The 19,673-nt window shown below is 40.4% G+C and overlaps 1 protein-coding gene across 2 annotated transcripts in view; it reads left to right on the top strand.

Annotated features, from left to right (window-relative positions):
- DIP2B (disco interacting protein 2 homolog B) overlaps nt 1-19,673 on the top strand; it is a 229,973-nt gene that overhangs the window by 186,197 nt on the left and 24,103 nt on the right. For both annotated transcript variants that reach the window (XM_054719079.1, XM_008140671.3), the window contains 8 exons: nt 2,006-2,086; nt 4,083-4,210; nt 5,933-6,047; nt 9,155-9,356; nt 14,008-14,117; nt 14,255-14,335; nt 17,746-17,869; nt 19,424-19,545. In XM_054719079.1, the coding sequence (XP_054575054.1) occupies nt 2,006-2,086; nt 4,083-4,210; nt 5,933-6,047; nt 9,155-9,356; nt 14,008-14,117; nt 14,255-14,335; nt 17,746-17,869; nt 19,424-19,545 (963 nt within the window). The remainder of the gene's footprint in view (nt 1-2,005; nt 2,087-4,082; nt 4,211-5,932; nt 6,048-9,154; nt 9,357-14,007; nt 14,118-14,254; nt 14,336-17,745; nt 17,870-19,423; nt 19,546-19,673) is intronic.

The following is a 19,673-nucleotide window of genomic DNA, read 5'->3' as shown; positions in this document are numbered from 1 at the left end:
TGCATTTGCCTTATATAAATAAGATCCTCAAGCAGCGTTAGAAGATACTGGTAATATTTGGTTATATTGCCTTTCCTACAAGGACAACTGCCTGATCAAAATTCTTAGATATAATACTAAACTGCTAGGTCCATAGTAATAAAGAAATTTTGAAATCTGCAGTATAAATTTAATGATAGTGAAGTAGAATAAAAATCCTAACTAAAAGCCTGGGTTTGCAAATTAACATTTCTAATATTTTTCTCACTGGAATCTTATATATAAACCCTGAAGAATTTTTCAACGTGGTTAACATTTTACTAGGACGAAAGACCTAGTAATAATGACTGGTCAGAAAAGAAAAGTGTATTTCAAAAATAAGCTCCTGAAAGCTTTTTAACACATATGATAAGCAAAGAGCTAATTTTTCATTGCCCCCACTTATTAGCTGTTTGACTTGAGGCAAATGAAACTTCCTGTGTCTTACATTCCCATCTGTAACATGGAAATAATAATCCTTTTTCATAAGATTGCCTTGAGGATTAACTATAAAACAGCTGGTCCTGTGGCTGGCACATAATAAGCATAATAAATGTTAGCTCTTGTTATAATTGTTCTCTGTACATAAAAAAAGAAATCTTAAAAACTAAAGAGAAAAACACCAGTCAAATAGAGCAAATAAACAGGAGACAGGAACAGGCTATTTGTAAAGAAATACAAATGACCAATAAACAAAGGGAAGAAAATCCATCCATATTACTAATAAAGAAATGCAGTTTAAATGTAAGTGGGATATCTTTGTTTTTTGCCTACCAGATTGGCAAAGTTTGGAAAAATTGATAAGGTATAGTATGAGTTAGAGTACAGGAAAAACAGACATTCTGATATATTATTGGGGAAATGTAACTGATATAACAGTTTTGTAAAGACAATCTGTTAAAGTTGAAAAGATTTGTGCATCTTATTCCAATGCACAAAAATGTGTATAGGAGTGTTCATTAAAGTGCTGTTTGTAATAGTGAAAAATTAGTTGACCTACACAGCTATACAGACCGGTTACTTTCTGATAACTGCTAATTCTAATAGTTTCCTGAGTACTTACTCTGGACCAGCCACTGTGCTTATGTCTGCAAATATGTTTACATTCCCTTAATCTTGACCTTAGCTGTGTGTGAGAGGCATTGGGAATTTCATTTTATGGCAAAAGAAACGGAGGTTTAGGAACATCCAGGAACTTGCCCAAGATCCACATTACTAGTAAGTGGCAGAGCCAGGTATTGACTTACATTTGACTCCAACGGCTATGCTACGCTGTTCTCCGTGCAGTGGTATATTACAGAACTGTTGTACAAAGGGAGCCATATGAACTCTTACCAACTTCTAAAGGTATCCAAGATATGTTGTGTGAAAAGGCAAGTTGCAAAGCAGTATATGTAATATGATCCCTTTTAAAAAATGCTTAATAATCTAAAAAAAATACAGAGAGATAAACAACAAATTGTAAATGATTGTTATTTCTTAAGGGGGGTAGGATTCCTGTATTCACTATTTACATAATTTTAATATGTGTTACTTGTTGTGTGTAACTTAAAAAAACAACAACACTTAAAGACTTGAAAAACCAAAACAGCCTAGCCGGGTAGCTCAAGTAGTTCTGTTAGTTAGTATATTTTCCCTGGATGCCAGGGTTGCAGGTTCAGTCTCGGGGTAGGGCACATACAAGAAGCAACCAATGAATGCATAAATAAGTGGACCAACAAATCGATGTCTATCTGTGCCCTTCCCACCCCTCCTCTCTCTCTGTTTTCCTCCTTCCCTCCCTCCTTCTTTCTCTTCCCCTCTTTCTCTCACAAATCAATTAAAACAAATACATATTTTTTGCAAGAGAAAATACCAAATTTATATATGCACAAGTATGAGAACCCTTCATACATGAAAGTCAGAGATCCCAAATGCATGAGAGGTTCTTAAGTACATTTTTAAATTAAAATCTCAGATTGTCACTTTCTTTTTTTCTGTGTTTTAGGTAATTCCAGTGAATTCTGCAGGCTCTCCTGTTGGGGATGTGCCATTCATCCGGTCAGGATTGCTGGGGTTTGTAGGGCCCGTAAGTGATGTTTTCATGTTTGTTTTGATGCATCTTATTCAAATATTTGGACTTTGATCCACAGACCAGAACAAATTCTGATTAATCCAAGAGTGTTATAGGGCCGCTTAACTTACATTTAAAGCATTTCCTATAAGAATGTAATAAATGCATCAAAGTTTATTGTTTCTGTTACCCAAGTTCATTGACTCCTCCAAATTGAGACATTTTTTTATTTTCAAAACTCTTTTTACTCACTCTTGCTACCCTTCTTTGGTTTGATTAATATGTGTCAATAAGTTATAAGTGTGCTATTTCCTTTAATAGCAAAGGGAAACCATAATAAATAGTGTACAAAGCATTTTCATACAGATTATCAGCAATACAATTTGTATAATAGTAAATTCTTTGAATGAAAGCAATTTGTTTTCCAGTAAATGGTATTTATAGTCACTGGGTTTATAGAGACAATTAGGACACAAAACTTGTTTTCAAAGAGCTTATAGCTAGTTTCATGAGCCAGCAAGGAAGGCTTTGCATGACAGAATGAGAGTTTGGATTTTACTTTATAAGTAATAGTTATTCATTATCACAGTTAGGCCCATAGACCTCCATCAGTCTCGAATTACCTCCTTACTCTCGCTTCTCTTCTTGAAGGTTTAAGTTACATAAGAAAAGATATAATTTTATTATAGTTCTTTCCCAGAGTTCCTGGAGAATGGTGGGGGCAAGGGAATACCTCTAAGAGAATCATTCTCTAGAAAGAGAAGTCTGCACCTATTGTCTTGACTTCCTCGCTCAGCACCAAGAAGCTCTTAAGGACCTGCTCCTTGTGATAGTAGCTTACCACTCCACTGTTGACATCCAAGATGGAGCTCGAGCCATCACATCTGCATTCCAGGAAACAGGACAGAGGAAAGGGTGCAGTCCTTTCTCCTGTAAGGAAGACTCCCTGAAGCTGCTGAGCAACACTTCCACTTACATCCCATTGTTCTGAACTAGTCAGCTGGCCCCCCTAGCCGCAAGGGAGGGTGAAGTGCCATCCTTGTTTTGATCAGCCATGCCCAGCTAAAAGTTCTGTTAGTGTGAAAGAAATGAAGAGACGGATGTGGGAGACAGTGACTGTCTCCTTTTCTTTATTTCCACCGTAGCATTTCTCACACTAGGGTGGAAATGAATGGTTCTCTTCTGTTTTCTGAGACGGACCACTGGCTTCTTGAGACTGGAGGTTATGTCGTACTTACGTAGCCCGGTCAGTGTATGGCACTGCATTGTGCCCAGTCAGCCAGTGAGTGACGTTCACATGGAGATGACGGCTAGATAGTGAATATATAAAGATGGTACAAGAAATTTAGGAATTCTGTAATGAATGGAAAAAGTTAATTTATTGCTAGTGGGTCTGGGGGAATTACTGATAATAATATTAAATAATAAGTAAAATTATTTATGCAGTGGTGCTTTTAGGGCATTAACAGCATACTTTCCTGCAGCTCTTATCTTACTGGAGAGGAAAGACTCCTACAGTCTTCCTTTGACCTGTATTAGCCTGTTTGTGATCTTGCCAGATGGAAAAAGCATTACCCTTATAAACTTGAAACAGTCATTCTAACATCAAAACTATTTTTATCTCTTTCCTAATTCCAGTATTAATTGACAACATTTTTCTCCTCTGCATCCATCTCATGAATAGGTACAGAAAATAAATTAATACATAATCATGGCTGGGAAAATAAACTATCCTTGTATGCCATTCTAATTGCTTTCTTATAAAATTCCTCCCTAAGAATAAATATGAATAGATTCCCTTCTTATACACTATAAGACCCCTTTAATTGTAAGATACCACAGGTTTTCCCCCCACTAATTTCCAAGATGCTGTGATGTGAAATATTTTCTCAGAATCCATAAAGTTTAGTATTGTTTCTTATATTTTGTATGAGGTTTATTTCAAGGCAGAAGTAAAATGTTTGTTTTACTATTTAAATTATGGAAATCAAGGTAAATCGTTATCTTTCAGGGCAGCTTGGTGTTTGTGGTTGGAAAAATGGACGGGTTACTCATGGTTAGTGGTCGAAGACATAATGCTGATGACATTGTTGCTACAGGATTGGCTGTGGAATCAATAAAGACTGTTTATAGAGGAAGGTGAGTAGTGCAGAGTTCAATTGTTAACATTTTCCGTAGAATCTAAATATATCAGGTGATTTGATTGTATTCTGTAGATTCTCTTTCAAGTGATTGGATTATTTTGGGTTAAGCCTAGCAGAAACCAAGCTTTGAATATTTGTCTTAAAATGTCTGGTTCTTTGGCTGTAATTGAGAGAAATAAGACATAATGAGACCCTTGTGTTTCAGTTTTTAATTATCACTGTTGAGAATTGAGGAGATTCTAAAATGTTGAACTTCCTATATTACTTCAATACAGAAGTAGTCCCATTCAGTCTAACTGAGAAAGATGCTACTTTGTAGGATTTTTACATCTAAGAATTGTTTCTCTTGCTCATCTCTAATTTATTATATCACTTTAACACAGAGATTGGCATAGCACATAAGTACTAATTTCAAATTCCATGGGTGAAGTCAATTAGATATCTTTTTTTCTTTGCTTATTAATTGAAGAAAAGATTTTTGATACATATTTGAAAAATGGATGTCCTGTTCAGTAGTTTTCAATCATGGATATGTTTTGAAGCAATCTTGGTATCCCTTTAGTATTTGAAGAAGAAAAATGAATTAAACCAATAGAGAACCAATTCTTGAAATGTGTAGTTTTTGTCATGGTGTAGCTTCCTATGAGATGTAAACTCCATATGGGGCACTAGACCTGACTTTAGTCACAGCTATACCCATAGCACTCAGCAGAGCACCTGGCACACAGTAGGTGTTCAATAAATATGTGAGGATGAAAGGAAGGAAGGGAGACAGGTGTGTGGGTATATTTAGTTCTCCAATGACTTCGCATTATTTCATGCATTCATTCTACAACTATTTATTGGGTGCCCACTGTATGCCACTGTTCTTGATGTTCGAAGTGTGGTATTGAACAAAACAGGCCTTGTGAAGCCACATTCTCATTGGGGGAAACAGACGGTAACCACATAGGGAAATAGATAACGTATGAGATGATGACAAATGCTATGCAGAAAAAAACATAGGGGGTGGGGCTGTGGTTGCCAGTTTCTCTAAGGTGGTCTGGGAATGCCTTACTAGTAAGGGGACGTTTGAGCGGAGATCTCTCTTAAAACACCCCTCCCTTTGGCCTACCAGGTCCTCTGTGACCGCCCTGGCCTGGCTCTGACCTCTCCCCACCGCTCTCTGCTTCACCACTCTGCTTCAGGCACACTGGCCTTCTTGCTGTTCTTCAAACCTGCCAAGCTCGTTCCTACCTCAGAACCTTTTCGCTTTCCGTTCCTTCTGCCAGGAAACCTCTTCCTCCAGATCTCCGCGTGGCTCGCGTCCTCACTTCATTCAGGTCTCTGCTCCAGTGTCCGCTCCTCAGGAAAGCACTCCCCAACCACCTGCCTTCATAGTGCACCACTCCACCCCCTCACCCTGCCTTAGTTTTCTCCTAGTGTATATTACAACATGACATTATTTTATATTTGTTTGTTCTCTCTCTGATATGCAAACTCCATGAAGACAGGGCCTTTGTCTTATTTATCACTGTGTCCCAACATTCACGACAGTGGTGCTTAATACATGTTTTTTGAGTCCTCGTTTTGATAGTAATGATTGTACATTTTCTTTTCTAAACTACTCATTCTTGGCTAGTGTGGTGGGGACGCCCCTTCTCTGTATTCCAACTGAGCAAAGTAAATAGGGCTGGTTGTGAAGGGAGTCCTGATGTGTTTGATCTGTCTCTCTTAGAATTGCTGTGTTTTCTGTGTCTGTATTTTATGATGAGCGCATTGTCGTGGTTGCGGAACAAAGACCTGATGCTTCCGAGGAAGATAGTTTCCAGTGGATGAGCCGGGTGTTGCAGGTGAGCTTTGTTGTCAAAGGCGGCAGCAACCAGTGCTTACCATTTTCTTTGGTGGACTAGTTATACTACCTTATTTTTTTCTTGCCAATCGCTACTTAAATATTCTAGGTGCTATTAACAAAACTAGATAGTTAATACCCTTTTTCCATGTGGACCACATAGTATTTTTCTGCTCAGGTTGCCAAAAAGAATTGAACTAACTTGCCTCAGCAAATTCTTTCACTTTTTTTGTTCCAGAGTGTTTACAACCCATAAAAATTTTAACTGTCCATATGTGGAACACATCTTCGACAGTAATCAATCCATTTGTCAACAGCTACAGTCTTATTACATGTTAAAAGTGGTGCATAGAGTGCAAGGGATCCAGGAAAATATAGGGTGTTGTTCTTACTTTGCAGGGGCTTTATTGTGAAGTTAGAGATCTGGGTGACATAAGCCACTAGGGAAAGAGAAAGATTTGGGTTCAGTATAAGGGATATGTTTCCAAAGGGGGCAGGCTAGAGTGATGAAAGGAGCTTACTTGTCTTCATTTGAATCCCAGCTCCACTCCCCACCACATATATGCCTTTAGGCAAGTTACTTAACCTCAGGGAGCCTATTTCCTAATCTATAAAGTGGACATAAAATTATTTATGTTACAGAGCTATTAGGAGGATTAATTGATAGTAATTAGATAATTAATTGAAGCATTTAGTACCTGCATTCAGTAAATGATGACTAAATAACATTCCCTTTTACTCTCTGTCCCCTCACTTGTCTTTACTTTTTTACTTAGTATTTATCATCATACTAGAGGCCCAGTGCACAAATTTGTGCACCAGTGGGGTCCCTCAGCCTGGCCTGTGGGATCAGGCCGAAACCGGCTCTCTGGCATCCCCCAAGGGTCCCAGATTGCGAGAGGACACAGGCCAGGCCGAGGGACCCCACCAGTGCACAATTGGGGCCAGGGAGGGACCGCAGGAGGGCTCCAGGGCGTGTCCGGCCCATCTTGCTCAGTCCCGACCAGCCACACCCCAGCAGCAAGCTCCCCTACCAGTCGGAGCATCTGCCCCCTGGTGGTCAGTGCACATCATAGCAAGCAGTTGAGCAGCCTTAGCATATCATTAGCGTATTACGCTTTGATTGGTTGAACGGCCGCCTGGACACTATTATCCTATATTACTATTATATAGGATAATAAAAGCCTAATATGCTAAGTGTCCATTGGGAGTGTTCCCAACATCCATAACTGGTCTGCTTGGGCCGTTTGGATTTATTAATTGCCAGTTTAGTGGTAATGTTGTAGAAATTATGCAATCATGGGATGACTGATAAGGCTAGATGACTTTTGAGATTTCTTCCTATCTGCAGGGTCTGTGATTCTGAATTATCAGCTGGTATAGCATAGGCTATTTGTAGTGGAAAATCAGAGAAAAGGAAGAGAATCTACTGAAGATACACTAGACAGAAAAGACTGTGAAGAAGGTGGGCCCGGGATGATCTCTGAAAGGTGGCTAAGAACCAGACTTGCAAAGAAAGTATTTCTTATACTGTTCATATTTTCGAACAAATAAACTGCTTATTTCATTCACAATGAACTTTGGGGCATAATGGTTGAATCTTGTAGTGAAATGTTTTTTCCTGTCACAGGAAACTGAAATTCCCCAAGATATTTGTTACTTTTTTGGAAAGCAACTATAGTTTTTAAATGCTATGCTAATTCAAATTCTTAAGTCATTTGGGGTCTGATTTGCGCATGAAATAAAAGGGCATTATTTTTGCAGTCTCTGTAGCTTATCAGCTTAGAGCACTTGGATTCGTAGTAGAACAGTAAGGATACCATATGTTCTGGTAGGTAGAGCCAGTGGTGTTAATTCCAGGCAGTGATGGCGAACCTATGACACACGTGTCAGCACTGACACGCGTAGCCATTTCTGATGACATGCGGCCGCTGAGGCAGCCGCATGCCGAGGATGAAACATTTGCTGCTCCTGAGGATGAAACATTTGCGAAATAATGTTTTTTCCTCACAGTGACGCACTACCCAAGTTATGCTCAGTTTTTTGGCGAAGTTTGACACACCAAGCTCAAAAGGTTGCCCATCACTGATTCCAGGTCTATCCTACCTAATAAAGAGGGAGTATGCTAATTGACCCTCACACTGTCACAAAGATAGCGGCGCCCGTAGCCAATAAGGAGGGAATATGCTAATTGACTGTCACACCCTCAAATATGGTGGCACCCACAGCCAATAAGGAGGGAATGTGCTAATTGACTGCCACGCCCTCAAAGATGGCGGCACCCACAGCCACAAGATGGCGGCGCCCAATCCCCTCAGTTCCGTGCGCCTGCCTCCAAAGTCCCCCAGTCCCCTCAGCCCCCCGCAGCTGCCCAGGGCCGGCCCGAGGCTCAGGTAACCAGGGCCAGCTGATGCTTGCGCTGCCAACAGTGACAGCAGCAAAGGTGTGATGGGGTCGTCGCCTTCCCCTGATCACCACGTCGCCTCCCACCCCTGAGGGCTCCTGGACTGTGAGAGGGGGCAGGCCAGGCTGAGGGACCCCCTCTCCAGTGCATGAATTTTCATGCACTGGGCCTCCAGTGTGTAATAAAGTAAATACCTAAGGAAGGTGGTCAGTAGACACCTTACCAAATGGTGTATTCAGTAGGAAATCAAGGCTACATACAGTAATACATTTGCTCACTTTCTGTAACTCTGAGATACCAGAGACTTAGGAACTCTGCCAGACTTTCCACCTTCACTTGTTGTTATTGATAAGGAGGGAAATTGGAGGAGTATTGATTTTTAAGTTTATTCTTTTGCCCCTTTAAGTTGTTTAAAACAACCAAAACACATTAGTAGGTGGTTCACATTATCACTCAACATATTGAGGCTTGCAAGTCAGTGTTCACCTCTACCCATTTAGATAGTATCTTACCCTTCTATTGACTTCTACCATCACTGAATGGATTAGATAACTTCAGACATATGGGATCTTACTAATCTGCCAGATTCCAGAGCTAGAATAGAATGTATAGAGAAAGAAAAGTCTAGAATAGAATAATGAATTGTGTTAGGGAGATGTCAAATGTAGTAAAATTAATCTCACGGAATATTTCTCTTTTTCTAGGCAATCGATAGCATTCATCAAGTGGGGGTTTATTGTCTTGCTCTGGTGCCTGCCAATACATTGCCAAAAACTCCACTAGGAGGAATTCATATATCTCAAACGAAACAGCTCTTCCTGGAAGGATCTCTACATCCGTGCAATATCCTCATGTGCCCACATACATGCGTGACCAATTTGCCAAAACCCCGGCAAAAGCAACCAGGTAATGTGCTGGCTTTGAAGATGTAATGTTAAGATTGTAAATTCAAGAAGCTGAGTTTTTCCCCACATGATTCTTTCTCTAAAATTAGACTTTACAAAAGTTAGTAACGATAATAGTTATCACCAGACTGAAAGCAGGGAGGACTGAGACCCTGCAGAATGGGCTTCTCCTGTTCTCTGTCGGCTCCCTCTCCTAAGTAATTCTTAGTAGTGTTCCTCCTTTCCCCGGGATGTGAGGTACGGAGTCAAAGACGCTCAGAATCCCATTTGGGAAGCAGAATAAAGCAAGTCCTACAGGGAGGTTTTGATAAGATAGCTAGTATTTATTGAGTGCCTACTAAAAGCCAAATATTAGCTAATTTTTATGTTTTACAATGTGATCCTAAAGCTCTGTGCCCAGCTATGGAAAGTAAAGGTCAGGAAAGTTAAGAATTGTGCCCAAAGTCAGATAGTTGTGGTAGAGGTGAGAGTCACACTAATTGACTCTAAAATCCATGCTCTGAATTGCTCAATTACACTGCCTTTCTGTTGGGACTCTCTTACCTAGAATCATCCCTCATTCCTTTTAGCTTTAGGTGTCTGATTTGGGCCTGTGACAGCTCTGAGGGGAAAAATGTTTAATTCAGAAATTTTCTGGATTGTAAGCACAGGTAAATAGCATGTTTGGCATTTGCCATATTCCTATGACTTCAAGACGCAAATAAGAGTATATGAATTGCCATAAGGAAAAGAAAAACAAAACAGTCAATTTCACCCTTTTGCCTAATTTCTAGCAGACTAGGTTATAGCGCTGAGTTAGGAGGCTAAAGGCAGGAGTAATTGATTGATGGTCAGTCATGTTAAACTGGCAGTTCAATCCAACATGAAATCTTTAAGTTTATTGATGCTTTTTCATTTCATTGAGGAGTCAATGAGAGGCTCCTGGTTTCCTGGATGCCTTAAAACATGAGAGCCCAAAACTGGCCTTTACAGATCCAACTGCCGCCACACACTCTCTATGTACATCAGCACAGCAGCCTCCCACTGTGCTGGGAAGAAGGTAGCAGTGGGAAGACAGGGAAGGGAAGGGGAAGCTGGTATTTAATTATTTTCTGTAAGACCGTGTTTACTGAAAAGTAAACAGGAATGTTCACTAGCAAGATATAAGTAAGCCTCTGACTCTAGGTATTTTTATCACGATATTAAAATATTAATATTACATCAGGGGTCTTGCGACTAAGATCATATATCACAGTTGCTTATCTAGATGTTATTGTCAGCTCACCAACTAACCTTATCTTAGTAACAGTGTGTGTAGATCTAAAGTATTTATGACATTTATTAGTTTCTGCTAGTGGAAATAAGAGTTTAAGGAGGCTAATATTCTAAAGGGACAGTTAGAATATTACTGCTCTGAACTCTAGTTCCAGGCGAGACTTGGGGACCCAGACTCATATGGGGAGAAACTGGACTGTTTGGCAGCAGGCAGAACTCGAGGGCGGCTTTCTCTCAGAGGTGCTTGCAGCAACTGCCAAGGGACACTGAGACCCGGGGACCTCTTAGGGCAGGGCTGACGGGAAGGCATTGCTGTTTGCTCTGCCCTGAGACCCCGCCCCCCCAAGATGTGCTCAGAGGCTTTTGCATATGAATGGCCTGGTCCTTTGAAATATAAACTTACCTAACAAACTGCAGCTGAGTCAGAGAGCCCCAGAACCGCCAAAAGAAGGCCCAAGGCCCCACAGGAGCTTGCATTCCTTCACAGCTGGGCCTCATCTGGGCACCTCCAAAACCCAAACAAAGAAGAGGAATCTGCAGATCTCTCTGTAGCTCCTGCTGGGTGGCCTCAGGCTGAGGCTAAATTAGCACCTCCTTGGAGATCCAAGAGCCAGTGTACCCAGTGGTCAGAATGGGACCATCCAGATTACAACTCCTCAGATCCATAAGGGACACACTCAGGGGGCAGACTCAGTGAGCACCAAAGCCCCACTGAAGCAAGTCTTGTCCCATAAGGGTGTCTTGTGCACAGAAGTTCTCCCATCGTAGACACAGCTGATCCTCACAACCAATTGGCCTGGAGATCAATTCCTTCCAGTGATACCAACAATAATCAAGGCTTAACTACAACAAGACTGTGCACACAGCCCACAAAGGGGTGCACCAAGAGTATCCACCTCCGGTAACTGGGGAGGCTGAGCCACTGGGCCCTATAGGACACCTAGCACACCAAGCCACTCTGTCAACTCAGGGAAGCAGCCAAAATGCGGAAACAAAGAAACAGGTCACAAATGAAAGAAATGGAGGAAAGCAAACTACTGGATATAGAGTTTAAAACCACGGTTATAAGGTTTTTCAAGAATTTTCTAGAAAAGGCCGATAAATTTAGTGAGACCCTCGAGGATATGAAAAAGGACCAACTAGAAATTAAGCATACACTGACTGAAATTTAAAATAATATACAGAGATCCAACAACAGACTAGAGGATCTCAAGAATCAAGTCAAAGATTTGAAATACAAAGAAGCAAAAAACACCCAACCAGAAAAGCAAAAAGAATCCAAAAAATATGAAGATAGTGTAAAGAGCCTCTGGTACAACTTCAAGCGTACCAACATCCGAATTATGGGGGTGCCAGAAGAAGAGAGAGAGCAAGATACTGAAAATCTATTTGAAGAAATAATGACAGAAAACTTCCCCCACCTGGTGAAAGATAGATTTACAAGTCCAGGAAGCACAGAGAACCCCAAACAAAAGGAATCCAAAGAGGACCACACCAAGACACATCATAATTAAAATGCCAAGGGCAAAAGACAAAGAGAGAATCTTAAAAGCAGCAAGAGAAAAATAGTTAGTTACCTACAAGGGAGCACCCATACAATTGTCAGCTGATTTTTTAACAGAAACTATGCAGGCCAGTCGGGAATTGCAAGAAATGTTCAAAGTGATGAATAGCAAGAACCTACAACCAAGATTACTCTACCCAGCAAAGCCATCATTCAGAATTGAAGGTCAGATAAAGAGCTTCACAGAGAAGAAAAAGCTAAAGGAATTCATCACCACCAAACCAGTATTATATGAAATGCTGAAAGGTATTCTTTAATAAGAGGAAGATGAAGAAAAAGGTAAAGATAAAAATTATGAACAACAAATACATATCTGTCAACAAGTGAATCTAAAAATCAAGTGAATTAAAAATCTGATGAACAGAATAATCTGGTGAATATAATAGAATCAGGGGCATAGAAAGGGAGTGGACTGACCCTCCTCGGGGGGAAAGGGGTGTGGGGGGTGTGGGAAGAGACTGGACAAAAATCATACACCTATGGATGAGGACAGTGGGGGGGCGGGTAAGGGTATGGGGTGGGGTGGGAACCAGGTGGAGGGAAGCTATGGGGAGGGAAAAAGAGGAACAACTGTAATAATCTGAACAATAAAGATTAAAAAAAAAAAAGCTTGCAACCCGGGCATGTGCCCTGACTGAAAATGGAACTGGTGACCTCTTGGTTCATGGGTTGACACTTAACCACTGAGCCACACCTGCCGGGCTCCCTTTTTATTTTGAAGTGTCAAACCTATGGAAAAGTTGAAAGAATAGTATAATGGTCACCTGATTACCATTTCCTAGATTAACCAATTGTTACTATTTTTTTAGTGAACTCTTTGAAAGTAGATCGCAGAAATCATGGCCCTTCACCCCTAAGTATTTCAGCAATGGATCTCCAAAGAACAAAAAATTCTCCCAAAATTTTCCTAATCAATCATTATCCTATTAAGAAATTTAACCTTAATATAATGCTTTCATCTAATAGTATACAGTACATATTCAGATTTCTCCACTTGTTTGTAATAGCTGATTTCTTTTTTTTTAATATATTTTATTGATTTTTTCAGAGAGGAAGGGAGAGTGATAGAGAGTTAGAAACATCAATGAAAGAGAAACACCAGTCAGCTGCATCCTGCACACCCCCCACTGGGTATGTGCCCGCAACCAAGGCACACACCCCCGACCGGAATCGAACCTGGGACCCTTGAGTCCACAGGCCGACGCTCTATCCACTGAACCAAACCTGTCAGGGCAATAGCTGATTTCTTTAAGATCCAGTATCCTGTGAAGGTCACGAATTGCACTTGGGTGACGTGTTCTTTAATTTGGAAGTTCCCAGCCATATTTTCTCTTCAAGACGTGGATATTTTTGAGGAATCCAGGCTAGCTGTCTTATAGAATATCCTATAATCTAGTTGTCATTCACTTTTAATAAAGCACTTCTGATATTCCTGATGAACTAACTCACTCTCAGTTCTCGTAGAAAGCAGATTTCTTTCCAGACCAGATATTCATTACTGATAAACTCACTTTTAGGGTTGTGTTTAGATTGGAGCATTTGCAACCAACTGTCACCTCCTCCGAGTAAAAACTTCCCTATACCCACCTGCCCTCCTCCATCCCCCCAACTCCCCAATTCCTGTGGGCCTGTTTTGTTTTGTATTTATTTGTGTATGTGCTTATTAGTTGCCTTTCACCACTAGAATTCAGGCTCTTAGTCTTGTTTGCTCCTGTGTTCCCAGTGCCTAGGAGAATGCTCAATTATTTGAACCAGTTTTGGTCAGTCTAAAAATATATTGGGGTATGTAACTTGAATTACCATCTCCATGGTTGAATTTTGCCTTTACTTATAGGTGTAGGCCCTGCTTCTGTGATGGTTGGGAATCTGGTTGCTGGAAAACGCATAGCACAAGCTGCAGGAAGGGATCTCGGGCAAATTGAAGAGAATGATTTAGTGAGGAAGGTAAGTTTCCAGAAGTGCTGATTTTTACAAACAAGGCAAGGACAAAACTTAAACTTCAGGTAGCAGATGGAAGGTGTGCTATCCAACTTGTTTAAAGTTGCTGAACCTGATTCTTTTTTTCTGCTTTGTGACTTTAGCACCAGTTTCTGGCAGAGATATTACAGTGGCGAGCCCAGGCAACCCCTGACCATGTACTCTTCATGCTGCTAAATGCAAAGGTATGAAACTTCATTTGTTTTTCAAATCAGGTGAATGTTGCGGGAGGACCTTAGGCACCTTTGATCTCTTTCATCAGGAAATATCTGTTGCCAACTCTGAGGAAAGAGTTACTGCTTTCTCCTTGTTTTGACATATGAGGATAAGTTGTGCAATCATTCAAGGTTGAAATGAGACCCCCCCCTGCAGTGTTATTTAATACTGTCTTTTCTTGTGATACAATCAAGTCATCTTTTTTCAGTTCTGTGAGGAATGGTGGGGCCAACAATGCAATTACATATCTCTACAGATACATGGAATGCATTATGACACATAACATTTTACCCAGTTTGACTTTTAATTCTTTGATTTCTGCCAGGAAGAAAGTGACAATAGATCAACATTTTAAAAACAGTTATTTTTGGTACCTACTTAAGTAATTTATTGCTGACAGATAAAAAGCAAATTGAAAATTATTTGAATGCATTTAACTACTGCTTTCTAATGATGGTTCACCAGAATATTCAGAGAGGAAGGGAGAGGGAAAGAGAGAGAGAAACATCAGTGAGAGAGAAACATCGATTGATTGCCTCCTGCATGCCCCCTACTGGGGATCAAGCCTGAAACCCCGGGCTTATGCCCTGACCAGGAATCAAACTGGTGACCTCTTTGTGCATAGGATAATGCTCAGTCCACTGAGCCACACCAGCTGGACAGAGCCCACATTCTTCACTTAGACAGCCTCTGGAAGATAGTATGATATGATGCCTTTTTAAAACTATTATTCGTTTATGTGTGTATTTATTAATCCTCACCTGAAGATATGTGTGTTTTTTAAACAGGTAATATTAATGTTTATTTAACCAAATATCTCCCAAATATTATCAACTCAACATGTAATCAATATTAAAATTATTAATTATAAATTTAACATGTATATGTGAAATCTTCTAAATCTATGTGTATTTTTAAACTTAGAGTACTTTTTAATTCAAATGCTAAATTTTCACCAGAAATATTTGGTCGATATTTATATATCCTACAATTGGTAGTTGAAAAAGTAGATTCATGCCCAAGTTATTCCAAACATGAAAGTGTTTCAATAACTGAGTCAAGTTTCACCGAGAATATGTTTTTATTGGTTTTAGAGAGAGAGAGGAAGGGAGAGAGAGAGGAACATCAATCGGTTGCCTCCCATACACAGCCCAACTGGGGATTAGCCTGCAATTTGGGTATGTGCCCTGACTGGGATTGAACCCACACCCTTCTATGCACAGGACGACACTCCCACCAACCGGGCCACACCAGCCAGGGTAGATATGATACCTTTTTTTAAATGTTTCTTGTGAATTTATATATAATATATAGTCTTTTAAAAAGAAAAAGAAAAACACCAGGAAAATACATACTGAAATGTTAATAGTGTTACATTTGTATTTATCTATGTTTTCCAAATTTTCTGTATGGAACACGTCCCTATTTTATATTACTAAAATTTTAAAAAAGTATTTTTAAAAGAAACTACTCAGTAAAACTTGTTTTCATCATGAGATTTTTTTTTGAGATATACAGTTACAGTAACTAAGACCATGTGGTATTGGCATTATCCACTAAAGTTGAAGATGGGCATACCCAGTGACCCAGCATTTCCATTTCTAGGTCTGTACCTGACCAGAACGTAAATGTTTATGCAGTAGGATATTGTAGAAGGATGAGTGTTTGTCAATAGTAGAATGGATGAATAAATTGCGTGTTCACACAATTAAATATACACCAACAAAAATGAATAGACTACACCTAGGCACTGTAGCATAGATGACTCTTAAGATAATGTTGAGAGAAAGAAGCAAAGCACAAAAGTATATACAGTACAATTTCATTTATATAAAATTCAAAATTTCATGAGTGGTAAAAAAGGGGGTGGGAGCGACTAGAAGGGTCAATGGGGGGGGGAAGTGGGATGTGTAATACTTTCAACAATAAAGATTTAATTTTATATTTTTTTAAGGCAAGATGTAGTTACCTATGAAGGGAAGAGAAGGCTGGCCTGGGGGGCTCATGGCGGTGCATTTGAGTTGTTGGCAGTGGTCTTTTTCATGTCACACTAGTTTTTACACAGATGCTTGCTTTACATTTTATTTTATTTTTTAATATATATTTTTATTCATTTCAGAGTAGAAGAGAGAGAGATAGAAACATCAATGATGAGAATGAATTATTGATTGGCTGCCTCCTGCATGCCCCACACTGGGGGTCAAGCCCTGACATGTGCCCTGACTGGGAGTCAAACCGTGACCTCGACACTCAACTACTGAGCCACGGCAGCTGGGCTGCTTTATATTTTATGCACTCTCACATTTGTGGGAAGTTTTTACAAGGGAAAGGAGGTTTAAAAAGCCCAGCCTAGTAAAACTTGAATGTATAATAATAAAAGCGTAATATGCAAATCGACTGAATAACCGAACAGCAGAACGACCTTCTGGATAACCACACTATGACACGCACTGGCACCAGGCCAGCCAAGGCCGGTGTGATGCGATTGGTTAGGGGGCCCTGCCATCGCCCCACAATTGCCCTGCAGAGGGAGGCCCAGGCCAGCCAAGCAATCGCACCCCACACCTGTTACCCACAGAGGGAGGCGACCAGTGGCGGGGGAGGGAGCGGCAGTGCCACACAGATGGCAAGCAGTGGCAGGGGCAGGGCCAGCTGCCGGCAGCTGGGGGAAGGAAAGCCCCGATAGGCTCTGATCGCTGGCCAGACCTAGGGACCCTACCTGAGGGGTCCCAGATTGTGAGAGGGTGCAGGCCGGACTGAGGGAACAGCCCCCCTACTCCCCCACCATCGTCGTCGTCCACAAACACCCCCCTGCACAAATTTTGTGCACCAGGCCTCTAGTTGATAATTAAGGATATTTATGAAGACCCACAGGCAAAATTATTCTCAGGATCAGTAATAGTTGGCCATCTTCAAATCTGCTAATCTTTATTATTAGCTAGTAAAGCTGAATGTTACTGTTTTATTTACATCTTTGCTGTTAGAAACTCAGTCAAATATGTGCTTAATGCCCAGCAAATGCACATGACCACATGGTCAGCATTTATTGTCCTGCCCTCATCCTACTTAGCAGTCCCTTTATTTTCCCTTTACTCTTATTTCCTCATTTAAATGAAAACAATCCCTGTGTATTTCTAAAGCTATTTTAAGCAAGAAAGACTATAAGTACATATGTTTGATTTAAGTTAATGTAGATATTCCCTAAGTACCTTTGGACATTGAAAAAGAATGTCCTTTGGCACCAGAGGGATTTTCACTGGAATTGATAAATAGCTAAAAATAATCTACCATGGCACAAGTCTTTTAGGTATAATGTCAAATTGGCTATACTTGTTGCTGTTTTATTTTCTTAATGATCCATATTTCCTCCTGTTTAAAGGGCACGACTGTGTGCACAGCCAGCTGCCTCCAGCTTCACAAGCGAGCAGAGAGGATTGCGTCAGTTCTTGGTGATAAGGGGCATCTAAATGCAGGCGACAATGTGGTGTTGCTCTATCCACCTGGTGAGTGTTGAGTTGGTAGACTGCACCTAAGATCCATTATTAGACTACAAACTAAGAGGACAGGAACTCAGGGCCACCACGCATGACCATGTAGGCTGTGCACCTCCCGACTTCCGAAATACCTTGCACACGGGCTAAGATGCGAGTTAGTGGAGTTATGCAGCATGACGGCTCTTCAGGGACTGCGTCTTTTGTGTTTACTCTTGTATTTTCATTCTCTAGCACAGTGCCTGGCACTGTGGTAAATAATGAATGAATGAATGAAGACTTCTTGACTTTTGAGATACTTTGTTTGTAATCATGTTGAGAAATGGGACCATTTGACCTGGTTTCCAAAAGAAAGTTGTCCATGAACTCTTTGACTTTAAGTTGTTCATATCATAATTGACGTGTAGTATTCCTCTTTTATTGCTGTTTTCATCTTCCATGCTCTAATTTAATTCAACAACCTTCTCCTCACAGTAAGAGGGACTCTGAATTATTTGGTGACAGTTTGATGTAAATATTCAAAATTTTAGGTGAAATATTTGAGTTGTCTCTTTATTCTTCTTTCACCAAACCCACTCATATATCCAGCCTTCTTTGGTCTTTCATATCCCTTATTTCATTTTGCTCTGTGATTACTCTGCTATTTTATTTACATTGATAGTAAGATTTCTTAGAAGGTCAGCTGGTAAAGGAATCCTTCCTATGGTGTTCCTGTCTTACTGTCTTCATCACCAGTTTATTATGACATGGTGATGGAGCAGAACACTTTCTGAGGAGGCCACCTGCTAAGTCCTGATAATGCAGAGTCTTCTTCATATTACCTCCCTAAAACTTGTACCCACTGATGGAGCCATTTGTTAGAAATTAAATTGCTCTTCACCCGGGGTGGCCTTCTACAGATTTAGAGAAAATTCATGTGATCCTCATCTCTCCTTTTCCTATTCTTTTATTTACCAAGTTCAACATCCCTAATTTCTGCAGTTAATTCTCCTAAGTGACATCAAGTAATGAAACCAAAACACTTTCTTTTGGGGTATCTTTCAAGAATTTTCTTTAGCCCTAACTGGTTTGGCTCAGTGGATAGAGCGTCGGCCTGCGTACTGAAAGTTCCCAGGTTCAAGTTCAGTCAAGGGCATGTACCTTGGTTGTGGGCACATCCCCAGTAGGAGATGTGCAGGAGGCAGCTGGTCGATGTTTCTCTCTCATCGATGTTTCTAACTCTCTATCCCTCTCCCTGCCTCTCTGTAAAAAATCAATAAAATATATATTTTTTAAAAAGTTTTCTTTACTTCTGACTTCCTTTCTTCTTATTGATTCTTGTCTTCTCTCTCTCTCTCTCTTCTCTCTCTCTCTCTCTCTCTCTCTCTCTCTCTTTAAAGTTGTTTTATGTGCTTTCTCCTTTCCCTTCTATTCCTTCTCAGTTTTAAAAATTTCTTCGGCTAGTGTCTCTGTTAAGTTATGGTCTGAATAACCCATTTGACACATGATTTAATAAACTAGTTTGGGAAGGTGTGCCTTTTAGGTTCACAGTGATGCTAGGCAGCTAAGCAACTGACTGTCTTGCAGGCATCGAGTTAATTGCTGCCTTCTATGGCTGCCTGTATGCGGGGTGCATTCCTGTGACTGTCCGGCCTCCTCATGCTCAGAACCTTACCGCCACATTGCCCACAGTCCGCATGATTGTTGATGTAAGTACCCAGTATACCTTGTCCTCATCTCATAAAATCCAGATTTAGACAACTAAGGATTCTTACTAATTCTCCAGTTCTATTGAGTCAGAAAGTCAAATCTTTCTCCTAAAAACAGCTTGTTTTTT

Source organism: Eptesicus fuscus, chromosome 7, assembly GCF_027574615.1.
Source record: "Eptesicus fuscus isolate TK198812 chromosome 7, DD_ASM_mEF_20220401, whole genome shotgun sequence".
Taxonomy (NCBI): Eukaryota; Metazoa; Chordata; class Mammalia; order Chiroptera; family Vespertilionidae; genus Eptesicus; species Eptesicus fuscus.
This window is presented reverse-complemented; position numbering and strand designations above follow the sequence as displayed.